Here is a 27392-nt window from a genome sequence, read left to right as displayed (position 1 = left end):
CTGATGGTTGCGGGGGGTGGGGTGCAAAACATGTGAAGGGGAGAGGGAGATACAGCCTTCCACTTATGAAATGAGTAAGTCACAGGAATAAAAGGTACAGCATAGGGAATATAGTCAATGGTATTGTAATAGTGTTGTATGGTAATAGATGGTAGCTGACTTGTGAGCATAGTATAACATATAGAGAAGTTGAATCACTATGTTGTACACCTGAAACTAATAGAACATTGCTTGTCAACTATACCAAAAAACTAAAAGATTGACAGTCAAACTATGGTTAGTTATTTTTGAGTATTCTTGAAAATGAACAAAATAAGCCTGCCACTTCAAGTAAATAGGAGATAGTATTAGCCAATAATAAAATTTGAGCTTCTAAGCAAAAATTAAAATTTTGGAAAACTCCTAGCCACCACCATGAGCTTGACAACTTTCCAGTCTTTATTGATGAGATTGGTAGTGATATTAACAAAAATGATTTTTCTCTACTATGTAATTAAATGTGTTCACATTTGGAAAATCTACCTAATTCAGTTTACCCATCTTGGCAATTCATTGAACCAATGTTTTCTAAATGGGCAATTCATGTGTTACAAAATTGTATGTGGATAAAAGATCTTTAAAGTACAAGATAAACCAATCCATTTTAATGTAACAGGTTATGAAAAGTTCACTGATCCCTATCAGATTCACATCACAACTAACCTTTAAGAAACTACCACTTGTTAAATTTCAGTGTAGCATCACAGAAGAATATTCTAAATTATCTGAAAAGGCTATTAAAACACCCCTCCCCTTACCAGCTGTGTAAAGCCACATTTTCTTCATATACTTTGACCAAAACAACCTATCTCAACAGATTGAATGCAAAAAGAGGATAATCCAGTTGTCTGCTCTTAAGCCAAATAGATTCACAACGATAGAAAACAATGCCATCCTTCTCACTATTTATGTGTGTATAAAAAATATAGTTATTTTTCACTGAAATATATTTTTCATGTTAATAAGTAATGAGCTTATTTTTTAATATTTCAATAAATTAGTAAACAAATGTTTTTAAATTTTCTCTTTGAGGTCCTCAATATTTTAGAGTATTTAACGGTCTTGAAACCAAAGGTTTGAGAACTTGTTTCCTAGAACAAAAAATTAGAACATCTAATTTTTTTAAAGACTATTCTTTTTAGAGCAGTTTTTAGGTTCACAGCAAAATTAAGAGTAAGATACAGAGATTTTGTATATACCCCCCGCTGCCACTCATGCATAGCCTTCCCCATTATCAACATCCTCCCACAACATCATACAATTGGTGAACACATCATAACCACCTAAAGCCTATAGTTTATATTACAGTTCACTCTTGGTGTTGTACATTCTATTGGTTGTAATGACATGTACCCCCCCATTATAGAGTGCCCTAAGAATCCTCTATGTCCTGCTTATTCATTCATCCCCTGCCTGCCCCCCCACCAATCCCCTGCCAACTGCTGATCTTTTTCTATCTCTATGGTTTTACCTTTTCCAGAGTGTCATATAGTTGAAATTGTACAACATGTAGCTTTTTCAGATTGACTTTTTTCACTTAATAATATGCACTTAAGTGAAATAAGTCAGTCACAGAAAGATACCATATGTTTTTTTTTTTTTTTAACGTTTATTTATTTTTGAGACAGAGAGAGACAGAGCATGAACGGGGGAGGGGCAGAGAGAGAGGGAGACACAGAACTGGAAGCAGGCTCCAGGCTCTGAGCCATCAGCCCAGAGCCCGACGCGGGGCTCGAACTCACGGTCCGTGAGATCGTGACCTGAGCTGAAGTCGGACGCTCAACCGACTGAGCCACCCAGGCGCCCCATATGTTTTTACTCATATGTGGATCTTGAGAAACTTAACAGAAGACCTTGGGGGAGGGGGAGGGGAAAAAAGGTTACAGAGAGGGAGAGAGGCAAATCATAAGAGACTCTTAGATACAGAGAACAAACTGAAGGTTGATGGGGGGTAGGAGAGAGGGGCAAGTGGGTGATGGGCATTAACGAGGACACTTGTTGGGATGAGCACTGGGTGTTGTATGGGAACCAATTTGATAATAAATTATATTAAAATAATAATAATAATAATATGCATTTAAGTGTCCTTCATGTCTTTTCATGGCTTGATAGTTCATTTTCTTTTAGTGCTAAATAATATTCCATTGTCTTAGATGTACTACAGTTTATCCATTTACCCACTGAAGGTTTTCTTCAAGGTTTTGGCAGTTGTGAATAAATCTACAAACATCTGTATGAAGGGTTTTGTGTGAATATTAAGGCTTCATCACCTTGGGGTAAATACCAAGGAGCAAGATTGATAGATCATATGGTAATAATATGTTTAGTTTTGTAAGAAACTGCCAAACTGTCCTCCAGAGTAGCTATAACATTTTGCATTCCCACCAGCAATGAATGAGAGTTCCTGTTACTTCACATCTTCACCAACATTTGGTATTGTCAGTGTTCTGTATTTTGGCCATTCTAATAGGTATATAATGGTATCTCGTTTTAATTTGCATTTACCTGATGACATCTGATATGGAGTATTTTTTCACATGCTTGCCATTTTTGTATCTTTGATGAGGTATCTGTTAAAGTCTTAGACTGTTTTTTAATCAGGTTTTTGCTTTCTCATTGAGTTTTAAGAATTATTGGGGCTTCTGGATGGCTCAGTCAGTTAAGCGTCTGACTTCAGCTCAGGTCATGATATCACAGTTCGTGAGTCCAAGCCCTGTGTCGGACTCTGTATTGGCAGCTCAGAGCCTAGAGCCTGCTTTGGATTTGGTGTCTCCCTTTCTCTTGGCCTCTCCCCTCCTCCTGCTCTCTCTCTCTCTCTCAAAAATAAACATTAAAATTTTTTTTAAGTTCTTTGTATATTTTGGGCAACATTCCTTTATCAGATGTTTCTTTTGCAAATATTTCCTCCTATATTGTGGCTTTTCTTCTCATTCTCTTGACATTGTCTTCTGCAGAGCACAAGTTTTTTACCTTTAATGAAGTCCAGCTTATCAATTACTCCTTTCATGGATCATATCTTCTGGGTAGTATCTAAAAAGTCATTTTGGTATTCAAGATCATCTAGATTTTCTCCTAAGTTATCTGCCAGGAGTTTTATAATTTTGCATTTCACATTTGGGTTTGTGATCCATTTTGAGTTAATTTTTGTGAAAGGTGTAAGATCTGTGTCTAGATTCTTACTTTTTTTTTTTTTTTTTTTTTTTGCCTGTGGATGTACAGTTGTTCTAGCAGTGTTTGTTGAAAAGATTCCCTTTGTTCCTTTCTATTGCCTTTGCTTTTCGTCAAAGATCAGTTGACTGTATTTATGTGTGTCTATTTCTGGGCTCTCTGCCCTATTTCATTGATCTATTTGTCCATTCTTTCACACTATCTTGATTACTGTAGTTTTATATCAAGATTTGAACTTGGGTATGTCAGTCCTCCAACTTTGATCATCTCCCTAAATACTGTTTTGGCTATTCTGGATCTTTTGCCTTTCCATATAAACTTTAGAACCAGTTTGTCCGTATCCATAAAATGTCTTGCTGGGATTTTGATCATAATTGCATTGAATCAATAATTTGATTTACTTGTACTTACTGTCCGTGGGGTCTTGAACAACTTTCTTACCCTCTCTGTGCCTTAAATTTCTGATGTGTGAGATGAGAATAACAACAATAGTTTGTAACAACACATGCCATAATAGTAAATACCCTTTCGGTCTTAACTAGTATCACTATCACTATTGTACCATCATTGTTGATGTTTTTATCATTATCATCATTACTACCAGTACCACCACTGGGAGACACAGTAACACAAAACTAGAGGGTAGAGTCAGCAGAATTGGAATATTTTTCTCTCTCAAGCCAGATTATACCCCACCTGCTACTGGCCAGTCTGCCAACATTTGTGGCCTGGGGAAGAAGGGAAAGAAGAATGACGTGGCTCAAGCACACATTGTCAGAGGTCAGAGCCTGCAGTGGCCACACCAAACTTTGGGAGTAGAGAAGAGAGTGGATCCCCGAGTGTGGTCCATGAGGCTGCTACAGAAGGATCCAGCTGGTTCTGGAAAGAGAATGGATCGTAGCCAGGGGCTTGTTAACAACAAGACTGATAGTAATGATACAGACATGCGTTTTTATTTTATTTTATCTTATTCCAGTCACAGAATGCTTTCATGTTGTTTAGGCCAAATGTTGTTCTGATGCTTCTAGTCTTTGCCAAACTGAGGACCAGACCATTTGCTTGTTCTAAGTGAGCAGCTACAGATGGCAAACAAATTTGAACATTATTCTTTATCAGTGAAAAGTTAAAACCAAATTCCCTGCATTTGTGGCAAGTCTCCTTTGTTCCGTAAACACAAAGATTTGTTTACGCTTCCTTTGTTCTCTCTGGACATATACCCCTTGGGCCAGCTACTACACTGATTTCAAGATGCCCTGTAATCCTCCTTTGTATTTTTAGGTAGATTTTGTATAGAACTTCATGGACAAATTAACCACTCTTCCCTATTAGTTATTAGTTATGTGATCTCAGGCAGGTGACTTCACCCCTCATGTGTCCTTTGCTGTAAATCTGCCAGACTTGGCCAGGCACCCATCAGTTGGATGAATGATCACCCCCTACTTTTATGAATAAGATATTTGTAAGAAAAAGAAAAGAAAAATATAGCTAATAAAATACCAGAAACTCACATGCTGCTTGGGGCCAGACCTGTCAAAGCACTTGCTATGTATTAATTCATTTAATCCTTGAAATAGCCCTATTAGGAAGATACTAGTATACTAACTTCACAGATGACAAAACTGAGACACAGAGAGGTTAAGTAATTTGCCCAAGGTCACACAGCCGATAAGTGGCAGAACCAGGACATGAATTCAGGCATTCTGGCTCCAGAGTCTGTGAAGGTTGATTTTGTGCCTTAGATCAGCCCTCACTAATTTGTTTTCAATACATTTAAGTACACCTTCACAGGGTACTTGAAAGACTATCTTCCTTTATGGAACTCTCTGGTTCTTGCCTAATTTATGTTTTTAGAAGAAAAAACTTAAAACTCTGTGTGCCTGTGCTTCTGGTATCATGTAAAGTAATTGCAGTTTAGAGCCAAAGACATAGTTTAAAGTGGCAGCTCACCTTTTTATATGATATGTGGGCTTGGCCATAAAGCTTGCTGGGCTTTGGCTGCAACCACTTGTCTGGGAAAATGAAAGAGAAGTGACTTTGGTTTTTGACTAAAACTCAGCAGGTAATGTTAACCCTTGAGGCATGAACCCAGCAGCTATTACCCTGGCCTCTGGGGAGTGTGGCTTGGTGTTGGGTAGCTTCAATATTGAAAGAAGGTAGAAATCTGGGAGGGGAGAGCCAGGCTGTGGAGGTACCTAGGTGATGACACCTCTCATCACTCTGGAGACCCCTCCAGCTCAAGGCTGGACCCATCCTATTAAAGGACAGAAAACAGGCCCTCAGGGAGAAGGGCTTGCCAGGGAATAGGCAGGGGAAACTGATATCAGGTCAGGTGAGTTACCTGGCCTCTGGAGGGAAACCAGAACAATGGCTGAAGCTTAGACCCATTAACTAGACAACCCTGGCAGGACTTAAGGGCATGTGGGTGTGTATGTGTGTCCCCAGCTTGCTCTATTTTAGGGCCGAAGTTTGAAATCTGTCCCCACCCCCCAGTGGGGCTCGAGCTGCCAAAGCTGTCTGGTGGAATGGAAGTCAGAGAGGTCTGGATTAGACCTCAGTTCAGCCATGTGACCTTGAGCAAGTCACTTAACCTCTCTGGTCCTAGGTCTCCTCATTGTAAAGCAATGACAACAATTCCTCCCATGTGGGGCTATTGAGCAGGTGAATACTGAGGTAAACCCCCTGGCATACTATAGGATTCTAAATAGTCTATCTGTTCTCACTACTATATTGGCCAGCTGGCTCAATTGAACTTTAAGTGCTTGGCTGAGCCTAAGAATTAAAGGCCATTAGTGCTGGAGGCTCTGGGGACAATGTGCAGCTCTCTGAAAACCATGGGGCCAGTCAGTGCATCTCTGAGATTTCCCCATCATGATAATTAATGCTTCTTTCCTACTTTACCAGATTGTTAGAGGAGAACATGAGATTGAGTAACCTGAAAAGTATAATACAAAAATTGTTATTATAAGAAGAATCACAATGACAGTGATTAACATTTTGAGTACTTACTTTTTTGCCCCGCACTAGTTTAAGTGCATCCCATGTGTTACCCAATTTAATTTTAATGCTCTAACAATTTTGCCTGATTTATTATTCCTATTTTTTTCAGTTGCCTCTGAAGTACTCAGAGGTTAAGTAGCTTGCCTAAGTTCACTCAGATAACTGGGGGCAGACCCAGAATTCAAACCCAATCAATAGAATTTCAGAACCTGCCCAATGGAGGATTAGTCACTATGTTTATATTGGCATTGCTATCTCTATGTTTCTTTTCTACAGAGGCTACAAAGTTAGCTATTCTCTAGGTAGGAGATGGGTCTGTGAAGCCATGATGACAGCACCATAAAGTCACCTGTTAATTAATCTGTCTAGTCTGGTCGTAGCTCAAACACCTTAGGAACACATGTGCGTATATCTATCAGCAAACACATTCACAGATTGAGTATATATGTATATAGATTATAGGAACAATATCAGAGATAAAGATCAGAATATAAAGAAGCAAGGCATTAGCAAACTAATTTATGGGCTTGTGATTCTGTTATGAAGCATAATTATTCAGTGGTTTAAGTGGGATGAAAAGTGTCATTACAGTAACACAGTGAGTGATAGTCATACTTAATCTGTTTTCTACCACTCACATATGATAAATGTCATTCACATGTGTGACGTCCTTCTGTGCGGCTGCCTAGACTTTGACATTTCTCCCCAATCTTTTTGTGGAAAATTAAGGTAAACAACGAGTCATTTATTTTGGACATTTATGAAAGCATTTTTATAGGAATTTGGGTACTTAAATTAACACCTTAGATATCTCCAAAAAAAGGTTATTTTTCAACAGAGTTCCATTAAATTCAACAAATCTATGCTCTGCCTGTGCTGTACCATACAGTAGCTACTAGTCACGTGTGGCTGTTCAAATTTAATTGAAAAATGCAGTTCCTCAGTAGCTTTAGTTACATATCATGTACTCAGTAGCTCACCTGTAGCTAGCAGCTACCATTTAGACAATGTAGATTATAGAACATTTCCATCATTACAAAGAGTTCTATTGGACAATGCTGCTAGACAGTAGGATACACTGAAGATGTAGTGATGACCAAAACATTCTAGGGGCACCTGGGTGGCTCAGTTGGTTGAGTGGCAGACTTCAGCTCAGGTCATGATCTCGCTGTTTGTGAGTTTGAGCCCCGCATCGGGCTCTGTGCTAACAGCATAGAACCTGGAGCCTGCTTTGAATTCTGTGTCTCCCTCTCTCTCTGTTCCTCCCCCACCCATGCTCTGTCTCTCTCTCTCTCTCTCCTCTAAAAATAAATTTAAAAACATTAAAAAAGAACATTCTAGATGCTTGCCCTTGTGGGTTTATAGTCCTGCAGAGAGGACAGCTGTTTAATAAGCCATCCCAGGTTGGGGTTCAGGGAATTACAGGGGACAATGCGAGGGTATGGCAGGGGAGACCTACCCAAGAATGGCTGGTCTGGGAAAACGAAGCCAAAGAAAAGTCCTTATATATGAATAAGCGACCAATTAAAAAAATATATATATTGAACTTAATTTTTAAGTAACAAATTATTTTCTCTGCAACTGGATTCTGCAAGTAATATCAATGTGAGGTTTAAAATGTAGTATTGAGGAATATGCTTAAATAAAATTTATTTCATTTTTAAAATGTTTCATGTAATAAATCTCTAAGAAGCCAAACACAAAGTGTACGTACAGTATGATTCTATTTGTATGAAATTGTAGAACACACAAAATTATGATGATAGAAATCAGAGCTGCAGTTGCCTAGAATGGAGGCAAGGGTGCAGGTGGAAGCAAGGATTGACTACAAAGGATCCTAGAGGTACTTTCTGGGATGTTCATGATGCTCTCTCTCTCTCTTGGTAAGGGTATTGGTTACATGGATATATGCATTTGTCAATACTTATGGAAATGTATACGTTTAGATTGGTACATTTCCTAAAATGTAAATTATGTCTCAATTAGAAGTTGAATCTATAGTATTGTATATTGTAACATGTTAATGGTTGATATGAGTAACATTATGGAAATACTCATTGCCTCATTACTTCGTCTGCCAGTGACCTGGCTGGCCTTTGTAACGCTTATATCATCACTGGCAAGAAGATTCAGCATCCTTCTTGATCTTGTGTCCTGTGGATGTAAATATGTGTTCCTGCTTTTCCAGTTTTTCATGCTTTCTTATCAAAAGTAGATAAACTGAAAGAATCTTTGCCAGAATGTTAAGAATGATGTTATTTGGGAGCAGAGAAATTAGAGGTGAATTTTGCTGCTTTTTCTTCTTCACTGTACTGTTTGAGTCTGTAACAAGGCACATGTATATTTCTATACTTTGAAACACAAAATCTCATTCTGTCTTGGCTTAGAAAGTACATTTACTTATCCATGAGTTACTATATAATCATTTGAAAACTTTGGGTTTTAAGCGATGGTTAGTATCACATTTCCTTGTAAGCAGCAGACTCCGTGGATGATTGTTTAGCAGTCGTGGGGTCTCAGTAAATGTAAAATTTCATGCCTTGTCTGTCTCCACTATGCCTCTCCTGTTCAGTTTCTCTCTGGTGCTGGGGCACATTGGAGTGGATTGGGGTTGCCTGGAGATGCTCGTTAGCTGTCTGCCCCTCTCATCTGCCTCCTTCACCCTGTGCTCACAGATTCTTACCTGACCCTTGATGAACCGATGAATAACATCACCACGTCCCTGGGGCAGACAGCTGAACTGCACTGCAAAGTCTCTGGCAATCCACCTCCTACCATCCGCTGGTTCAAAAATGATGCACCTGTGGTCCAGGAGCCCCGGAGGATCTCATTTCGGGCAACCAACTATGGCTCTAGACTGAGGATTAGAAATCTTGACACCACAGATACAGGCTACTTCCAGTGCGTGGCAACAAATGGCAAGAAGGTGGTTTCTACCACGGGAGTCTTGTTCGTCAAGTTTGGTAAGCCACCTCCTGCTGGGGATGGCCTTTGGCCATCATTCTCCCAGAGGGTGAGGAGGGAGGGAACGGGAACACACTGAGAATGTCCTATGTGCCTGGCAACCCGAAAGCTGGTACAGATGCATCCATTTTACAAGTAAGTAGGCCAAGACCCAGTAGTTAAGTAGCATGTGCGTGGTTGCCCAGCTGGTAAATAGTAGAGCAGGAGTGGAGTCCCGATCTGTCTGATCCCAGAGCCCTGCTCTAAACCACCATGCCAGTGGGAGAGAAGATGGGAAGTTCGACACATGTATGCCCTTTCTCTGTCAAGATGCCATCAAAGACTCCTGCTGTCCCAATCCGTGTGATCCTATAACCACTCAGCCTCCCCCTGCAGACTCCCTATGCAGCGTGAGGATGCCTACTCTAGTGACTCATTTGTTAACACTTGTCTTAGCATTTTCCAGGCCCTGAACTGTGTGGGGTATAGACAGGTTCTCACTGGTATGTTTTTTTTTCTTCGAGTGGTTGTGGGGAACTGAAGCAAAATAATAAATCCCAGAAAAATAAATATCACCTCAGGGTGGTTGAGAACTTCAATCTGGAATGGTTTGACTGTACCCACACTTACCCTCCAATAACCTAGACTGACTGTTTTTTTTTTTGTTTTGTTTTTGTTTTTTTTTTTTTTTTTTTTTTTTTTTGCTTTCCTTTCCTTTCTCCAGGCCCCCCTCCCACTGCAAGTCCGGGATCCTCGTAAGTACATTTATCTCCCTTCTTGTCACTTCGAAGTGTTTCTCCAAAGGTTTTTAGGGCAAAGGCAAAGTTGTCCTCTTCTTGGGCCAAAACACTGTTCCAGATTTCATTCCATTTTGCCCTACCCTCATTCCATTTTGCTTTTTCTCTGATATGAAGATTCACAAGAGACCAGCACCGGCAGTAACCTCAAGTGTGGTCATGTTGGTTGTGAACATGTTGATGAAAGCAAATATCTGCTTACATTTTCTACTTTAAAATTAATCTAAAATTTAGTTGCCACAGTGGATTTGGTCACATCAAACAAAAAACAATACCGTGCTGGCTTAGGTTTTTAGCCTGAAAGGCTCTCTTCTGTGTATCTGAGAGTGTTGCATTCCTGATGCTCTAGTTATCCAACAGGCCAACAGTTGGGTGATCACCTTATTTTTATTGCCTTAAAAGAACCCAGAGACAGAAGTTCTGACTCACATAGGGGAAGAAAGCCCTGTGCCGGGTTTGAGAGTTACACACAAGTTCGATTCATTTTGGGTCCTTTGTTACTGGAATCTAAAGATCTCACTTCTTAAACTGATGCTATTCTTGATGTGCTTGCTCTTTCCCCTGGCTATGGTGTTCTATTCTTTCACTGTAGGAGCATCCACTTGGGGCATTTTTCTTTATATTTTTATTTAGGTGGAGAGAGCCATTTATTAAAAACCCTTGCTCTGCAAGAAAATATCTTCTTCCGAAGATACACTTCCGAAGTAAAATTTATTGGGGCTCTACCACGAGAGCATCAGAATGTCTGACCTAGACTACACCCACAGCAAATATAACAGCCACTTAATTTGCTCTAATCCCCTCTGTGCCACTTAATTACAGTGTGGGATATTTTAATATATTTGTGTGTGCCTGGAGGCCCAGTGGCCCACAATCCCATTAATAAAACAGGTAATGGGTAAAAATAAACATTGGCCCTCAGCCACCACTGTTCTGTTATTTCATCAGCCAATTAAAGGCAACTGTAAAAGAGCCTTTAAAATCACCCAAGTGCTAATTGCATTCTACTCGTCTAGGTAGAAAATATTGATTGATCTTAAAACAGGTCTGAAGTTTTGGTTGCTCTGCTTTGCATTCTCGAAGTTTATCTTTTTTTTTTTTTTTTAAATCTCACTATTGGTTGATATGTGGAATCCTTTTGAAGTCTTATTTCAACTGAGATTAAAACTTTTGTTACTTGCTGTAAAAATGCTTCCCACCCTGGTGCCTTATTTGTTCCTATTAATCTGTGCTTCAAATGTGGCAGATAATCTGCATCCAAGTTTGATGAATGCAGTTCACTAATCTGCCTTTACTATGAAGCACTGAGCAATTGACGTCCTACCTGTTGTATTTGCATCAGAGAATTACTTTTTTATTATCAAAATTATTTTTAAACATGTATATGTCCTTACTTCTTGAAGTTTTCATTCTGCCTTTGTTATCATCTTTCTGATGAGCCCAGTCTGAGTCTCTCATGGTTTTCAATTTTATACAAAGATAGTGTACCGCTTTCACGAGCTGATATCTATGGAGAAGATATTGATGTCCTTAACGATGCTCAGCCACAGCTAAAAGTATCCTTTGATGTCAGGCCCCCCTGTTTCATGTTAGCTGTCTGATTATCCATCAGATTAGTAGCAGGAGCATGAAATGTACAGTTGCCATGTTAGCTTGGAGGGAGCTACAGTAAAATACAATCGAAGTTGGAAATCCCATGGGGCCTTTTGCAGGACAGTCTACATACTTGTTTTGACATTGCCAGTTGGCGTTTTGATGGACTTTTTTCTCTTTCTGTTAGAAACTGGTGACATATCCTACTTTTTTTCTCTTTTCACTGCTGCCACCACTGAACCCTATTTCTAAGAGTTCTTCTGTAACCGAGATAGAATGCTAGCTTCCTTCCCTATCCTCATAGCCCCCAACAAGCAGGCAGATCTCACTACAAGAGGTCAGGTAGAATGTAACAAAATGATAGCCATGGTGACTGTCACAGCTTTGAGGGTTGCTCTGAAAGTCTTTTGTCAAACTGCACAATACTTTTTCCAAGGTAGGAGTGAAATGTAGCTGAAACATTGCTCTGTTTACTTGAAGGTGGTGCAGCAGAGTGACTGCAAAGTACAATACAAGTCCGCAACATAGTGAAATGTTTTGGGTGAATGAATCCTGGTGAGAGCCAAGTGCCATTTGAGACCACAAAGCTACACAATCTCCAATGGAGGACTTGGAGGGTCCTTGAGATAATGGTCTAGGAAGGCAAAGGTGGTGAGACACTTGTCACTCCTTCTAGGGACTGCATCAGATTTCCACACGAAGCTTATGGAATGGCATTTTACTATGTAGTAGGAGCAAGCCCGAGACGTTAGTTTGGCTTCTGTTCTTAGCTCCAGGCTTTATTTCTTCTGTCATTGCTGGGTCCTGGCCCACCCCTAACAATTATAGGGCCCAGGGCATGAGTACAAGTGGAGGCCCACATACCACACGTCTAAATATTTAGAAGTTATAAATCAAGCTAGCAAACTGTTAAATGAAATATGTTCTGTCCTCCCACATTGACAAATATACCTTCATAATGACAAAATCAAAAAATACTTATAAAGTTATGGTTTGTGTATGACTACAAGCCAAGAACTATCAAAAATGACTACGTTAATCATTATTATGCTGCTCTGGGTGTTTTGTTCGTGGCCAGAGATATTATATATGATTCATAGATTGTTATATATTAGTTCCATTATTTTTTTATTGCCTTCATTTCAGCAAAATGACTGCTTTTGTCATTTTACGCAGACTTTTACACGAGATTTTAGCATGCATTCTTTTGACAACAATGCCAAGTTAGACAAAAACTTTCTTCAGTTATTGTAATATTTAGTTTTTTAAAACTAATTTTAATTTGAAGAAATTGTACTCCCTGAGCCAGTAGCAGCTGTAATTATCAATTAAATTCCTAAAGCAATAGTTCAATTTGCTAAGAATTATAGCAAATGAACTAAGAACTTTATATAGCATATTCAAACATAGTAATGGGACCATATGATAAAGAATCACATGATATTGCACAATATGTAATGAAACATTATAATAATATAATGTAATCATTAACCTATTATATATATTGTATAGGTTGTTATATATTATCATATATATTACATATGGTGTCATATGATAAGTAATCACATGATATTACAAAATATTATATCGTATTATTGTACAATATGTAATTTCATCTGTAAATCAGCACCATGCTTCATGTTATCCTATATATGCACAAATCTAAGAACAATATAAATTGTTTAATGTGTTAGTTTTCTACAGCTGCTGTAACAAAGAATACTGAATTGGCTTAAACAACAGAAATTTATTGTCTTACAGTTCTAGAGCTTAGAAGTTCTAAATCAAGATGTTGGCAAGGTTAATTTGTTCTGAAGGCTGTGAAGAAAGATTTCTGTCTTCTTCTGGTGACCTACCATAATTCTTTGGCTTGTCAATGCATCATCTCAATTTCTGCCATGATATTTACATGGCATTCTCCCTCTGTGCGCATGTCTCCAAATCCCCCCACCTTTTTTTAAAGATTTTATTTTTAAGTAATCTCTATACCCAACGTGGAGCTCGAACTCACAATCCTGAGGTCAAGAGTTACATGCCCTACTGACTGACCCAGCCAGGTGTCCCCAAGTTTCCCCTTTTTATAATGACACCATTTGTGACCCACTCTAATGACCTCATTTTAACTTAATTACCCCTGTAAAGACCCTATTTCCAAATAAGGTCACATTTTAAGGTCCTGGGGATTAGGACTTCAACATATGAATTTTGAGGGAACACAGTTCTACTCGTAACACTTAATATTGTGAAATTATTCCCAGCCATGAGACTATAATCTTGCAAATATTATCCTAATTTGTAAGAACTTTCAGAATATAAAGAAAAATAGGAAAATGGATGCTTGGTAATATTGAGAATGATAGTTTCTTGTGCAAGAATCCACTGAGGAAGAATTTGACATGTTGATTAATCTTTTTCTCTTCCTGAAGTAATTTTGCCACTGCAGTCCTTCCTGTGCTCCAAGCAGTGCCCATCTCCTCCATCGGTAGTGACTCAACACACAGACTTTCACAGTATACAATCACGGTTGCCTTCTTTTCTAAGAACCTAGGGCAAGGGATGTAGAGAAATGATCCCTGGGGCAGAACAGTGTTAGTCACAGGGGTGAATGTTTAAGGTTTGGTTACATTATGGCAGCCCTGAGTGCCAGATCCCAAGAGGCAGAGGACCCCATGTGTATATTAAACTTATTTTTCAGTAGGTCCAGGGAAAGGGCCCTTCTTTAAAAAGAAACAAAAACAAAACAGTTTTACTGAAATATAGTTCACATACCATCAAATTAGCCATTTTATAGTATAAAACTTAGCGTTTTTAGTATATTCACAGAGTTTGTATAACCTTCACCACTATCTTGTTTCAGAACATTCTCATTATCTCATAAAGAAACTCCTCTCATCCCCTGATAATCTCCAATCTACTTTATGTCTCTATGAGTTTGCCTATTCTAGATATTTCATGTAAGTAGAGTCATATACTGTTTGTCCTTTTGTGTCTGGCTTCCCTCACTTAGCATGTTTTCGGGATTTATTCATGTTACAGCATACATCAGTACTTCATCTTTTCTATGCCAACTTGACACATAAATCTGACCATCACATTCCGCAACATTATCCTTGACCTCCTTTTTCAAGATTTTTTGGGGGAGCTATTCTGGGGCCTATTGCATTTTCATGTGAATTTTAGAGTTAGCCTGTCAATTTCTGCCTAAAAGCCAGCTAGAGTTTTGATAAGGATTGCAATGAATCTGTAGATTAATTTGGGTAGTATTGCCATCTAAACAACATTAAATCTTCCAATCCATGAGTTCAGTCTCTTTCCATATGTTAAATTTCTTTCACTGATGTTTTGTACATATCAATATTCAAGACTTGCTCCTCTTCTGTTGAATTCTAAATATTTTATTATTTCTCATGCTATTAGAAATGGAATTTGTTTTTTTTTTTTAATTTCGCTTTCAGATTCTTGGTTGCAACTATATAGAGATAAAACTGATTTTTGTAAATTGATCTTGTATTTTGCACCCATACCGAGCTCATTTATTTGCCCTAATAGTTTTTTTGTGGATTCCTTATGATTTTCTATGTACAAGATCATATCATCTGCAAATAGATATTGTTTCAATTTTTCCTTTTCAATCTATATGATTTTCATTTTTATTTTTCCTGCCTAATTACTGTAGCTAGAAGCTTCAGTGCAATGTTAAATAGAAGTGGCAAGAATGGACATTCTGGTCTTTTTCTTTATTCTAAGAGGAAAGCTTTTATGATGCTAACTGTGGGTTTTTTGTAAATGTGTTTATCAGATTGAGGACATTTTCTTTTATTCTTTTTTTATATTAAACATAATTTATTGTCAAATTGGTTTCCATACAACACCCAGTGCTCATCCCAACAGGTGCCCTCCTCAATGCCCATCACCCACTTTCCCCTTTCCCCGACCCCCATCAACCCTCAGTTTGTTCTCAGTATTTAAGAGTCTCTTATGGTTTGCCTCCCTCCCTCTCTGTAACTTTTTTTTCCCCCTTTCCCTCCCCCATGGTCTTCTGTTAAGTTTCTCAAGATCCACATATGAGTGAAAACATATGGTATCTGTCTTTCTCTGCCTGACTTATTTCACTTAGCATAATACCCTCCAGTTCCATCCACATTGCTACAAATGGCCAGATTTCATTCTTTCTCACTGCCAAGTAGTATTCCATTGTATATATAAACCACATTTCCTTTATTCTTTTATTCTTATTTTGTGGTGTTCTTAAAAAAAATTTTTTTTAAATGTTTATTTATTTTTAAAAGAGAGAGACATACAGACAGACAAAATGCGAGCAGGGGAGATACAGAGAGAAAGGCACAGAACCCGAAGCAGGCTCCAGGCTCCTAGCTGTCAGCACGGAGCCTGATGTGGGGCTTGAACCCACATCTATGAGATCATGACCTGAGCCAAAGTCAGACACTTAACTGACTGAGTCACCCAGGTGCCTCAAGTTGTGTGATTTTTTTTTATTATGAGAGTGTGTTTGATTTTGCCAGATGCTTTTTCTATGTCTATTGAGATGATCATGTCTTTTTTTAAAACTTTATTATATCAATGTGATCTGTTACATTGATTTTTTTATTTGTTTTATTTTTTAATGTTTATTTATTTTTGAGAGAGAGAGACAGCATGAGTGGAGGAGGGGCAGAGAGAGAGACACACACACATAAAAAATATATGCATACATATATATCTTTGTATATATATATATATACACACATATATATATACATACACACACACACATATATATATACCACTTTTTCCTTATCCATTTGTCTATCAGTGAGCACTTAGATTGCTTCTGTATCTTGACTATTGTAAATAATGCTACAGGAAACATAGAGGTGCATATATCTTTTAGAATTAGTGTTTTTGTTTTCTTTGGGTAAATATCCAGTAGTGGAATTACTGGATCATGTTGTACTTATATTTTTAAGTTTTTGAAGAACCTCTATACCATTTTCTACAGTGGCTACACCAACTTAATATTCTCATCAGCAGTGTACAAGGGTTCCTTTTTCTCCACATCCTCACCGACACTTGTTATTTCTTGTCTCTTTGATTTTAGCCATTTTAACGGGTGTGAGGTGATATCTCCTTGTGGTGTTGATTTGCATTTCCCTGATGATAAGTGATGTTAAGCATCTTTCCATGTGTCCCTTGGTCATGTTTGTCTTCTTTAGAAAAATGGCCTCCTTCCCATTTTTTAAAAATGTTCATTTATTTATTTTGAGATAGTGTGAGCGGGGGAGGGACAGAGAGAGAATCCCAAGCAGGCTCTGTGCTGTCATTGTGGAGCCCAATCCAGGCTCCATCTCATGACCGTGAGATCATGACCTGAGCCAAAATCAAGAACTGGACACTTAGCTGACTAAGCCACCCAGGTCACCTCCCACCATTTTTAAAAACTAGACTATTTGTGGGGGTCTTTTTGTGTTGTCTAAGATCTTTATATATTTTGGATATTAACCCCTAATAGGATATGTCATTTGCATATATCTTCTCCCATTCCATAGGTTGTCTTTTATTTTGTTGACTTCACTATGCAAAAGTTTTATTTCGATGTAGTCCCAATAGTTTATCTTTGCTTTTGTTTCTCTTGCCTGAGGAGGCATGTCTAGAAAAATGTTGCTATAGCCAGTGTCAAAGAAATTCCTGCCTGTGTTCTCTTCTAGAATTTTTATGGTTTCAGGTCTCATATTTAGGTCTTTAATCTGGTTTGAGTTTATTTTTATGTATGGTGTAAGATAGGGTCCAGTTTCATTCTTTTACATGTAGCTGTCCAATTTTTCCAGCACCATTCCAGCACCATTGAAGAGACTGTCTTTTCCCTATCATATATTCTTGCCTCCTTTGTCATAGATGAATTGATCATGTAAATGTAGGTTTAGTTTTGGGCTCTCTGTTCTGTTCTATTGATCTGTATGTCTATTTTTGTGCCGGTACCATACTGTTTGTAGTATATTTTGAAATCTAGAATTGTGGCACCTCCAGTTTTGTTTTTCTTTATCAAGATTACTTTGGCTTTTGGGGTCTTTTATGTGAAAACTGGACATTTAAAGTAAGACGGCAACTCAAATTAGATCACCTTTCCTCTGATGTTGGCGTGTGCTGTTGTTGCTATTGTTTGTTTAGTGACTTCCCTGGAATAATTCTATTTAGTCTATCTTCCCTATCATCTGTGGCTACCGAAGTCTTTGCTCAATTGGCTTACTGTCAAAGGAGGACAGAGATTTTCTTAAACCAGTAACTCTCCCACCCTTTGCCGAGGGGCTCTGGGTGTGTTTGAGGCCATGCCTTCAGCACTCCAGTAGTTTTCAACACTGCCTTTGCTTCCATTTCCTGCCAGAGGTGAGACAGTAAGGCTTTCCTGGGCACGCACAAGCCCCTCACATAAACACATCCTTCTGTCTCCCCAGAAATATGTCAGAGATTTTCAGAGCCCCCTAGGAACATCTTACTCCTTAAATCTCCCCTTTGAGCTTTTGAGTTTTTTGGCCAGGCTCTTGTTTTTCCCAACTTGTGTTGCTACCCCAGGCAACTATGAGTCTTTTTCAACAAATGTCCTGAAGCTAGGGCTTTTCCTACTGAGAGGTTCTAAATCTAGTCAAATAAAGACAAGCCCTGTAAATAGAACTTTTTCAGCATGCTGCTAGACTGCTCAAATAGTGCCAGTTCTCTGGAGATGGGCTTTTGAGGCATTCCAACCCCCTCTGCCTCCTCCACTGACTGTTAGGCTGTTGGTTTTCACAGCTGCTGTGGTGGTGGGAGCTGCTGGTTTTCAAGGTTACCACAGAACTCAGGAGAGGGAGATGAGAAGAGAGCAAGTTAAAAACCCACAAAACACTGTTCTTACCAAATCTTAGCCTTTTCCCCCTTGTGGCAAGCCTTTGGCTAATTTTCAAAGTTCTTAAAATGTTGATTTTCACAACTTTTTGCCTGTGTTCTCATTGCTTTTAGAAACCATTCCATATTGCCTGCTTGTCTCTCATCCATGTCTAAGGACAGTACTGGGTGGATGCTGTCTTGGGAGGCCTCTGAGGCCCAAGGACACTGCTCCACATGCCAGCCTCCCTTTGTTGACCCTTTTCCTCAAAACAAGACAATGTCCTGGGATTCTTTGCAAACATTACATCTCTGTTCCAGAACAGCTCTCCAGGGAAGATGTTTTGATCCCCATATTATCAAAAATGTTCCACAAACACTAAATGGCTTTAGTTGGACCTAGTTCATATCTAATTTCTTCAATTTTAATATTACAAGCTCCTTAAATTGAGTGAGGCCTTAGGAACACCAATATCATATTTTTTTATATTTTTCATGGTTGCTTTAGGTCTTCTCCTGGTATATAACTTGAGCTTTTTGACAGGCAAACGGATCCAATCCAACAAACACTAAGCATTGATTCAGTTTAACAATTATTTATTAATTACCTATAAAGTGCCAGGCTCTCAGCCATCTTCTGTAGAAACTACGAAGACTGCACTTTGCCCTCAGGCTACTTACCCAGTATGCTGGGGCCAAAAAAATGAGCCTTCCCCAGCACCAGCAAGTGCAGTGGTACAGCTGCTCTGGAAAACAGTGCATCTATGAGATGGTGATTACAGTTTCCATCTCATAATATAGTCATTAGCAGTAATGAGCAATGAATATGGAGCACATGACACCTAGTAGAATTCAGTTTAGTATTCCTCAAGTGAATGAGATATTTATTGACTGACTGATTCTACTGTTTCACATATGGGGCCTAGTATATAAAGTTCAATGAATTTAAGTTGTATTTCTTTCTTTCCTTTCATCCTTTGAGACATCCTGCAGAATCAGCCTATAAAAGGGGCATGGTATAGGGACTCCTGGGTGACTCAGTCAGTTAAGCATCTGACTCTCGATTTCAGCTCAGGTCATGATCTCACAGATCCATGAGACTGATCCCAGTGTCGGGCTCTATGCTAACCTCGTGGAGCCTGCTTGGGATTCTCTCCCCTCTCCCATTCCTCTGTTCCTGTGCTTGCTCTCTCTCTCTCTCTCTCTCTCATAATAAATAAATAAACATTTTTTAAAGAGGGAGGCATGATAAAAAAAAAAGGGTATCTATCTCATAGGGCTGTTGCAAAGAATAAATGAAATAATAAGATAATGCATGTAAAGTAGTAGCTAGCACTGTGCCTGGCACATATTAGGAGCTTAATAATATATATTGACTGACATCATCATCCTTATTGTTACTGTTTTTTTAATTGAAGTATAATTGACCCATCATTGCTGTTTGAGCTAAGAAGCTATGCCTTCTTTCTAGGCAGAGCCCTTCTAGACAACATTCCCTGCTGTGAACCCCAACAAGAGACCTCGAAGCCTTTATTTCCTTTTTTCTTTTATTGACCTTTGGCTAAAGTCCCTTTTTGCAGAAAGACAAAGTGACCAGCTTTTGATGAATTCTTTCCTTCTCTTATCTGCTTCCAAGTCTCAGCCATAGTGAAGAAGTGTTACAGGGCACTGGCCCAGACCAGGAAGCGATAATGTAATTTTCAACTCAAGATAAACTCAAGGATAACTTTCAACGCAGCTACTCGGGCAGTCCAAGGACAGAGGTGCCTTGTGGAGGGGAAACCAGGAAGTCACTCAGCAGCTGGCCCAGGACACAGAGGGCCATCACTTCAGTGAAGTAACTGACCTCCGTCTCTTCCTCAAACTGCCTGAGACTCAGCGCTCTGCAGAGAAGGGGCAGATGGAGGGAATGTGGAGAGATTAGATAAGAAGGATTTCCCAATCCCAGTGGGGGATAGATCCAAAAGTACAGAAGGTTGAGAAGCCAAACTCTCATATCCCAATCCACCCCCATCACTCAACAATTTCCACTGTATGAATGGGGTGTGGAAAGCTTCCAGTTAAAACGATACTTGTGAATATTGGCAAAGTGTATCTTTGTGTGCAAGGGCACATTTAAAGAGAGAAGAGGAAAGATAAGTCCTCGCTTTCTAGGAACACACATTCTGAAAGTGTGTCTACCAGGCCATGAGCCTTCTCAGTCTAGGCGTTAGTCCTGAATGCATCTCCACACCTCGCCCAGCACCTAGCACATAGCAGATGCTGTGCAAATTGTGTTAAATTGGACACTGAGAGTCTGTGTCCTGAAATTTTTTCTCTACATATGACAAGGTTTTATTCATTTACTCAACTCATTTTTTTAAATGTTTGTTTATTTATTTTGAGAGAGAGAATCCCAAACAGGGCTTGGGGCTTGACACGGGATTCGAACCCACAAACCCACAAACTGTGAGATCATGACCTGAGCCGAAACCAACTGAGATGGACGCTTAACAAACTGAGCCACCCAGGTGCCCCTGATTCAACATATTTTCATCAAGTGCCTTCTGTGTTCTAGGTCTCTGGTTTTTAGAAGCTTTTTTCAAATCATGTAAGTGAGTACCAGGGAGCAAAACCAATCTAAAAGTCCTCATTCTATATCATTTACCCATCCCCTTCCTGTGTTTATGAGTTTTAATATTAGCTCCTGCTGTAAATTACAGAGCAAGTACTTTTCAAGAAATGGAGAAAAATCTCTGCCTCAACTCTGGCTGTGGGTGAACAGAAAGCCCCAGAGGAATCAGAGTGTGATTCATTTCTCTTAGAAAGCTCTGAGTGTACAAATCAGTAGTGAACCTGTATTCACAAATCACACATGTAAACAAGTGGTCCCTATTTTCCCATCAGCCTCCAGGGCCTGCCAGTCAGAATCAAATTACAATGTGTATATAAATCACATGGGGATGTTGTTAAAATGCAGATTCTAAAGGTATAGGTCTGGGGTGAGGCCTGACATTCTGCATTTCTAACACTTTCCTGGTAGGTGCTGGTTCTGCTGGTCCACATATGTTGAGAAACTAGGGTCTAGAGAAAAAGTACCTATCTGGGTTCTAGTCCTTTCTGTGTCATTCACTAGCCAGTGACCCTGGACATACTGCTTACCTTTTGGGGGGGGACTCAGTTTTTTTTCTTTGCAAACTGAAGAGCTTGAGTTCAATGTCATCTAAGAGTCCTTCTAACTCTAAACTTTATGACAGATTGTCACTCAATTTGCTCATTCCTTTATTATAGTTAAGACCTCTTAAAGTTCTGAATTTCATGCAATTTACCCTTGGGTTCTTTTTCTCTGCTCTGAGGTGTAAATAGTCCTCTTTAATCTATTGTTGTGCTTGCATGTTGCCCATTCTAAGCATGACATTATATAGTGGGATCAGTCCATGAGAAAGATTTTACAGAGAATTCTCATGTGGGACCACCCCCCCCCCATCCCCGTCCCACTCACCAGCACAAAATTATGAACTGGTGTGGTATCTGCCCTCCTGGGTAAAGGGGAAGTAGCTGTCTGTGAGCTGAGTACCTCTGTTTGAAGTTAAGCAATGGGATCACAGCAGGAGGCATTGTGATGTGGTGATGGAGACAGCCTTCTGATGTCTTCACATGGGTGTTTTGAAAGCACTGATCTGATGACATTGATGCCTGACTGGCAGACTCTAAAGCCTGATGGGAAAATAAGGACACATGTGCGTATGTGACTTCTGAATACAGGTTCATTTGTACACTCATAGGACTTTCTAAAAGAAACGACCAGATTGTACAACAAACACAATAAATGACATGTTATGAATAATCTTGACTAGGCTAAAAGTTGATGATGCTACTCAAAAGATCAGCAACAGATAGAAGCCACGGCTCTGCCTAGACTCAAGGGACAAAGAGAGGAAGTGGTTTTACCAGAGGCCAAGAGTAGGGTCATCTGTAGAGGTTGGCATGATGGCAAGCCCATTTTGTGGGCACAGGAGCCACGAGAAGCTCTTCCTACTGATCACCCTAGGCAGAAAGCAGGTGAGGGGAAACAACTTCCTTTCTCTCTTTGTCTCCACTTCCAAAATACCAGCCCGTGCCTTCCATGAGGAGAACTCTACACGACGCTACCTGACATGGGAAGCCTGAGAACTGAGCCTGCAGAAGTCACCTCTCTTATGGATCCTGAGCAGAATAGAGGAAGGGCTAGGAATGAATCTTAGGGCAAATAGGTCCAGCACTAGTGTCAATACCCCAGATTGATTTCTATGCCACTGGACAGCTGGGGTGGAGGCCAGCTACACGGATACCGTGAGTTGAAAATAGCGTATTCAACACTGCTGTTCTTGCTTAGTCTTCAGGTAGGACCATCCAGTGGACAATTTGGGTTGTGGAACTGAGATCTAGGACAGAGGTCAGGACTAAAGGGGTAGACATGATGGCCATTTTGCGTAAGTGAATTTGAAGAGGGTGAAATTCCCAAGAGAGGTTATAAAAAGGGACAAGAATAAGATCCCTTACATTCGTATGACTATTTATAATTTTCAGACATTTTTTTTCATGTTTTTTGATCTTACAGCGTCCAATAGTTTTGACAAGATAGCCTGGTGTTTTACTTTCCTGTCCAGAAATATGGAAAAATTGATAAATGATTATCCCTGTGCTCTATCTTATCATTACAAGTTCTTTTTAATTGTGTAGAGGGGTGCTCAGAGTCTAGACCTCAATATTTATGAACTCCTGGGGGCTAAAAACAAAGACAGAAAACTTGTAGAAATTTGCTTCTTGGAACTCTAAAGACAGAATTTGTTAAGTGGTAGGAGTGCCTGGGTGGCTCAGTTAAGCATCCAACTCTTGATTTTGGCTCAGGTCATGGTTTGTGAGATGGAGCCCCACTTTGGGTTCTGAGCTGACAGTGCAGAGCCTGCTTGGGTTCTCTCTCTCCATCTCAAAATAAGTAAGTAAATAAACATTTTTTTTAAAAAGGAATTTTTGGGGGGTGCCTGGGTGGCTCAGTTGATTAAGCATCCGACTTCGGCTCAGGTCATGATCTCGCGGTTCGTCGGTTTGAGCCCCGCGTCGGGCTCTGTGCTGACAGCTCAGAGCCTGGAGCCTGCTTCGGATTCTGTGTCTCCGTCTCTCTCTGCCCCTCCCCCACTTGTGCTCTGTCTGTATCAAAAATAAATAAAATGTAAAAAAAAAAAATTAAAAATAAATAAATAAATAAATAAATAAAAAAGAATTTTTTTAGGTGCTAAACACTAAGTGCTATTCTGTGCCAGACATCTTTATAAAACCTTGCACAGGATGAACTCACTGAATCCTTTGAGTTGGGCACTATTAATTTCCCATTGTACAGATTGAGTAAGTCACTATCTTAGTTTGGGCTGCGGGGAGACTGGGTGGCTTATCAACAACAGAAATCTATTTTTCACTGTTCTGGAGGCTGGAAGTTTGTGGTCTGGGTGCCAGCATTTTTAGGTTGTAGACCATCTTGCTGTATGCTTACATGGCCAAATAAGGGAGCTGTCTGTGTTCCTTTTATAAGGGCGTTAATCTCATTTCTGAGGGCTTTACCCTCATGGCCTAATTACCTCTCAAAGACCCCACCTCCTAATACTATCACTTTGGGGGTTAGTTTTCAACATAAACATTCAATCAATGCACTCACTTAAGGAGACTCATCTAGCAGAGGATGAAACTTCAATCTGGGCCCAGGCAGGTAGACTCCAGGAGTCAGGCTTTAGCCTCACCTGGGGAGGCAATCAATTGATGAACTCTTACATGAATTACACATGAGCTACATTATGTGTCTGATTGCTAAAAGGACTCACAGAACTCAAACAGTTTATCCTCATGGAGCAGTTCTATTACAGGCAAGGAACATAGCACAGCAATGGTAAGAGAGAGATCTGCAATGCAGGGGATCTGGAGATCTCAGGTGCAAGCTTTGTCCTCCTACAACTGGGTTGCACAGGACATCCTTTGTCTGCAGGTCAACCAGTCAGGTTGTAGTGGAGGTCTCACAGTGAGCTGGCCACATAGGAACATTCTACAAAGTGACAAGCCTCAACTGTCAAAACCCCAAGACTCCACTGACCCTAGGTGCAAATCAGAAATCCCACTATTATTACTAAATAATGCTAACAAGCTGATACATTCTGACCTAAGTAAGTCATGAACTCATGGAACATCATTTATCTTTTGTAAATACATTCCATAGTGATTGCCAATGGTTGGTGGCTCTTCAGATTAGTCTGGGGTCAATTTAAGTCAGCTGAGATAAACCCATGCTTTTCAACCCTCTTGCCCTTGCTTAGCGTGTAGGTCAGGAACCTACTCCTAGAACTTGGATAATGAAGTAACCCAAATACAAATGATTGCCATTGGGATGTGAAGTGTTCTATACATAATGGAAAAGCTATCATGGATCTGTCATTACAAACATCTGTTACTTCAGCAGATGGCCTAATATTTTTGTGACTGGTCATGAGATGATCTCACAGTTCATGGAATCAAGCCCTGTGCTGGACTCTGTGCTGACAGCACAGAGCCTGCTTAGGATTCTCTCCCTCCCTCTGCCCCTCCCCTGCTCATGCTCTCTCTCTCTCTCTCTCTCTCTCTCTCACTCTCTCAAAATAAATAAATAAACTTTAAAAACAAAGAGAATATGGTGAGTGCTGTAATATTCACCTGTGTCTCTAGAACAATTTTGCAAATTAGAAACAATGCAAATCATGTAAGTAATTTTAAAGTTACTAGCCACATGAAAAAAAAGTTACTATATGTTAACTAACTGGAATTTAAATAAAAACTTGAAACCATACAAAAAAAGTAAAAAAAAAAAGTGAAATTCATTTTAATCATATTTTTGACTCAACTACATCCAAAATACTGTAATTTCAACATGAAATCAGTATAAAAGTATAAAAGATATTAATGAGCTATATTTTTTTAAAAGTCTTCAAAATCTAGTATGTATGTTGCATTTATAGCAATCTTAATTTAGATAATAAATTTTCATTGGAAATACTTGATCTATACTTAGGTTTTATAAAATGAACGATTAAGACCATAGATTCACATCCCAAATTGTTCCAAATATACTCAAAGTTTTCCAATAACCAAATCAAATACCAAAAAAAAAAAATATATATATTTTTCTTTAATATTCACATCCATATTCCAAAACTGGTTCATTTTTTTTCAGAAGAATTGATTTGACTTTGCAGCACGAGAATATCAGTTTTTAAACTGTGTTTACTCATGTTAGGTAAATTTACTGAATCTTATATTAACTCAGTATTATACTGAATTCAAAATTGTATTGCATGAATTGAAAAGAAACACTAAATTTACCAATACCAACAAAGCATTCTTCAAATTTTTCCTGTAGTCTTTGCAATTTACAAAACTCTTCTAGTTATAGTTAAAATCTCCTGCCTATCATTTCATGCTAAGTGTGTAAAAGCTTTGATTGTTGGTTTGTATTATGAAACGTCTCAGTTACAACATACATTCTCATACCTGTCTAGTTAGGTTACAATAAGCTTTTCCTTTCCTTGGAGCTGCAAGTTTAGTTGTTTATATCCAGTGTGGTATCAGTGGGAAAATGTAAATCATGTTGCCATTTTTTGTCTTTGATTATTGAGTAGTTGGCAAGCATCCCTTCAGTTTCAAAGAAAATCTTGAATTGGAGTTAACAGCAAAGTAAATCTTTGTAAGACTCTTCCACAATTTAATCAACAAGTACTGGAAAAGAACACAAGATCATTAAATTCATTGCCTTTGATTCCTTTCAACATTTCTATAAACTGGCAATGATTCCATTTTCATGCATATATGAAACAATTTCAACAACTGTATCCATGATGCTTTTCACAGAGTCAGCTTCAGAAAACTGAGCACAGATATTTTCAGTGTGTATCATACAGTAGAAAAAAGCAATAAAGAAACCATCAGTTTCATTTTAAGATTACCATTAAGTCTAGATTTTTGACGTAACAGCTGAAGTACCATCATGATAGAAACTAATTTTTTTATGTCTAACTGAAATTCTTTGACAGCTATGAAAGATTAAAACAAAACAAAACAAAACAAAAAAACCCACCCACTTTAGGAGTTCAATTTCATAGGCTGCAAATTGACATTTCTTTGTGAATTTAGAAGTCATTTAAGGTAAAAGGTACCTGAAATATTAATTGGCCAATTTCTCTTTTATCTCTTGACTCATCTAAATTAAAAGAAAGAAGTTTTCAAATTATGAATCAATTGATCTTTGATTTTATTAGAAAGGTTTTACATTCTCTAGGCTATCCATAACTAAAATAATAATTTTTTCCTCATCTTTCCATCTAAAAGTGGTTTTATACCTGGCCAAAGTTACAAGTTCAGATTCTGTTAAAATCGTGTAAGGGGTGCTTGGATTGGCTCAGTCAGTTAAGCATCTGACTTTGGCTTAGGTCATGATCTTGAGGTTTGTGAATTTGAGCCCCACATCAGGCTCTGTGCTGACTCAGAGCCTGAAGCCTACTTCAGATTCTGTGTCTCCCCCTCTCTCTGCCCCTCCCTTGCACGCACGCTCTCTCTCTTTCTCTCTCAAATAAATAAACATTTTTTTAAAATTTTTAATTGTGTAAAACAAATTTTGTTAGGGCATTTCATTCTGATTTTAGATGACTAATTTCATTGATTCCTTTTGACTGTTGAAAGGGATCCTTTTAAAAATCAAAATAACTGTATATTATTTGCTGAAAATGCCACCTTAATGTTGTCTATTTTATTATCTTTAATTTTTTTTAATACAACAAACAACTTTATTTGGCTGTACTCAATTGACATTCATTGTGAACTTTGCAGCATATCTTATTCCAGCCTCTTTTTCCCATTACTGTTCTGGTCATAGTCCAGTCCAATCTCCACTCAGTTCTGCATCAGTAATATTACCTGAAGTAATGATGTGTTCATTTTAATCTTAAAGTTTTCCATACTTTTCTTAAA

At 38.8% G+C, this 27392-nt stretch overlaps 1 protein-coding gene across 1 annotated transcript in view; it reads left to right on the top strand.

The window, feature by feature from the left end:
• ROR1 (receptor tyrosine kinase like orphan receptor 1) overlaps positions 1-27392 on the top strand; it is a 398760-nt gene that overhangs the window by 261669 nt on the left and 109699 nt on the right. The window contains exons 3-4 of the mRNA XM_049617051.1: positions 8880-9167; positions 9872-9902. Of these exons, the coding sequence (XP_049473008.1) occupies positions 8880-9167; positions 9872-9902 (319 nt within the window). The remainder of the gene's footprint in view (positions 1-8879; positions 9168-9871; positions 9903-27392) is intronic.

This window comes from Panthera uncia, assembly GCF_023721935.1.
Source record: "Panthera uncia isolate 11264 chromosome C1 unlocalized genomic scaffold, Puncia_PCG_1.0 HiC_scaffold_4, whole genome shotgun sequence".
Classification (NCBI taxonomy): Eukaryota; Metazoa; Chordata; class Mammalia; order Carnivora; family Felidae; genus Panthera; species Panthera uncia.
Note: the sequence above shows the minus strand (reverse complement) of the source record. Positions and strands in the feature narration are given on the sequence as shown.